General features: G+C 25.2%; 1 protein-coding gene across 5 annotated transcripts in view; it reads right to left on the bottom strand.

Moving 5' to 3' along the window:
- The window catches only part of Dhc16F (Dynein heavy chain at 16F), a 185,333-nt gene that overhangs the window by 65,629 nt on the left and 117,654 nt on the right, over positions 1-2,050 (bottom strand). For all 5 annotated transcript variants that reach the window (XR_010844016.1, XM_067049737.1, XM_067049735.1 and 2 more), the window contains 2 exons: positions 1,456-1,646; positions 901-1,073 (listed from right to left, as the gene is read on the bottom strand). Coding sequence is in view for 4 of the 5 variants with exons in the window: in XM_067049737.1 (XP_066905838.1) it covers positions 901-1,073; positions 1,456-1,646 (364 nt within the window). In the remaining variant the exon portion in view is untranslated. The remainder of the gene's footprint in view (positions 1-900; positions 1,074-1,455; positions 1,647-2,050) is intronic.

Genomic DNA, 2,050 nt, shown 5'->3' with positions numbered 1-2,050 from the left:
ATCATATATATTTTTTATTTTATTTAATTTTTTATTAGTAATGGTAATTGCAGCACATATGAAAAGTTTTATATAATAAATTGATTAAGTTGATTCATTTAGAGTTCTACCAATGGGTAGTTTCTCTACATGCTGTATCATAAAATTATGATCTTACTTCAAATTTACTACATGTATTAGTATGTACAATTGAAATGTCAATAAATGAATATTAAAAAAAAAAAGATTCATTATGATTCAAATTAATCGATTCAACATAGATTCAATTGAATCGAAATTGGCTTTATGAAGGGATTAATATAATATATTAGTCACAAATATGTTATTAATTAAATAAAAATACCACAATTTTGGCATATTGCTGGATGACAATAAAATTTCTGATAAATATATGTTAATGTTGTAATTATATAAATAATATTCTACTGCTAAGTATAATGAAAAGTTTTTATATTTTGTTTTATCAAATTTTATTATGAATGTAAACACTCTTTTTATTATCTACCCAATGGTTTCATAGCATCCTTTCCCTTTATGCTGTCCGTTTTGATACAATCTTCATATTAAGTCAAATTATTCAATTTAAATATATTTTATGAACTGAAATACATTCTCAATTGTTTCCACTTTAATGAACACATATCTACCAGAATAAATAATTTAAACATCCCAAATTATGATATTCAATAAATATATGAAAAATAACATGACAATTTGGTGACTCCCAGCAAATGTAGTAAAACACATATTAAATACAAATATATTGATATCACACAAGGACAAACAATCATTTAAGAAAGAATACATCAAGTTGAACGTTTCTTGAAACACAAATACAAATAAAATACATAAAACAAAAAAATATATATACCATGTTTTGAAAATTGAAATGATACTGACCTGAATTCAAAATATTGTTAATATCTTCCAAAAACTCTTCTACCACAATCTGAGTATCAGTAAACAGAAAAACCATGTCCTGATTCAAAGCTCCAGCATTGTAGTATAACTTACGAAGATCTTCATGGAAAGAATTGTAATCATATGTTCTTGTGAGTTCTATTTGAAAACAACTTGGACCAAAGAAATTAAGTGTTACAAATAGCAAATATATCAGCTAATAAAATTAAACAGATTTTTTACATTAGTTAAACAATAGTTATTTGTATAATATCCAACCCTAAACTATTTTTTATCTCCACTCAAATTATATACATTCAAATATTTGGATCATTTTTATGGATATTAAATATTTCTATAATATATTTATGTACAAATGTATATGATTATGTTCATGTATGAACATGGATTTATAAATTATAGATTATTATAATTATAAATTATGGATTATTATAATTATAAATTATTATAATTATATATAAAAATAACTCCTGTAACACAAAAAAAAAAAATTATGTAAACAAATAATATTAACTAAAATCAAATTATACTAACTTGCAGAGATTTAAATGTGATCCTAATTTTGTTAAAGATTGTTTCCCCATTCCTCCAACTCCTACCAGCAATCCATTTCCTCTTTCAGCTCTTAGTATACGAGCGAGTCGGCAAATATGTTCCATAGCATCCGTGAAGAAGATTAATTTAACATCTTGTGCTTTGATTAAATTGTAATCAACAAGTGTGTCCTAAATTCAACAAAAGAAAATTTAAAAAAGAGATTTTGAATTCAGTAATTATAAACATAAAAGGAAGAATTTGGGCATAGCCAATTAAAAAATTAATAATTTCCAATAGAACTGTAAAGATTTGATGAAGAATTCATGTACAATTGCCAACCCCTCATGGTAACCGATTGTTTAAAACCATGGATCTCGGGCTGCATGTACATACAATTGCCAATTGTATTGAAATTTAGAAAAGGAGGAGAATCCTTGAGTGAACACTGAAAAAATTAAGAAGACCAAAGTGGGAGACCGTCAATTTTATAGAGGCACATTATTCAATAAAATATAATATATTGTGACCTTAATTCCTAAACCTTAAAACAATAGTACCAGGTCATTCAAAAAGTCCTGTCGTTTTTTTGGGG

Source organism: Halyomorpha halys, unplaced genomic scaffold (assembly GCF_000696795.3).
Source record: "Halyomorpha halys isolate HHAL.00 unplaced genomic scaffold, Hhal_1.1 Scaffold487.1, whole genome shotgun sequence".
In the NCBI taxonomy this organism is placed as follows: domain Eukaryota; kingdom Metazoa; phylum Arthropoda; class Insecta; order Hemiptera; family Pentatomidae; genus Halyomorpha; species Halyomorpha halys.
This window is presented reverse-complemented; position numbering and strand designations above follow the sequence as displayed.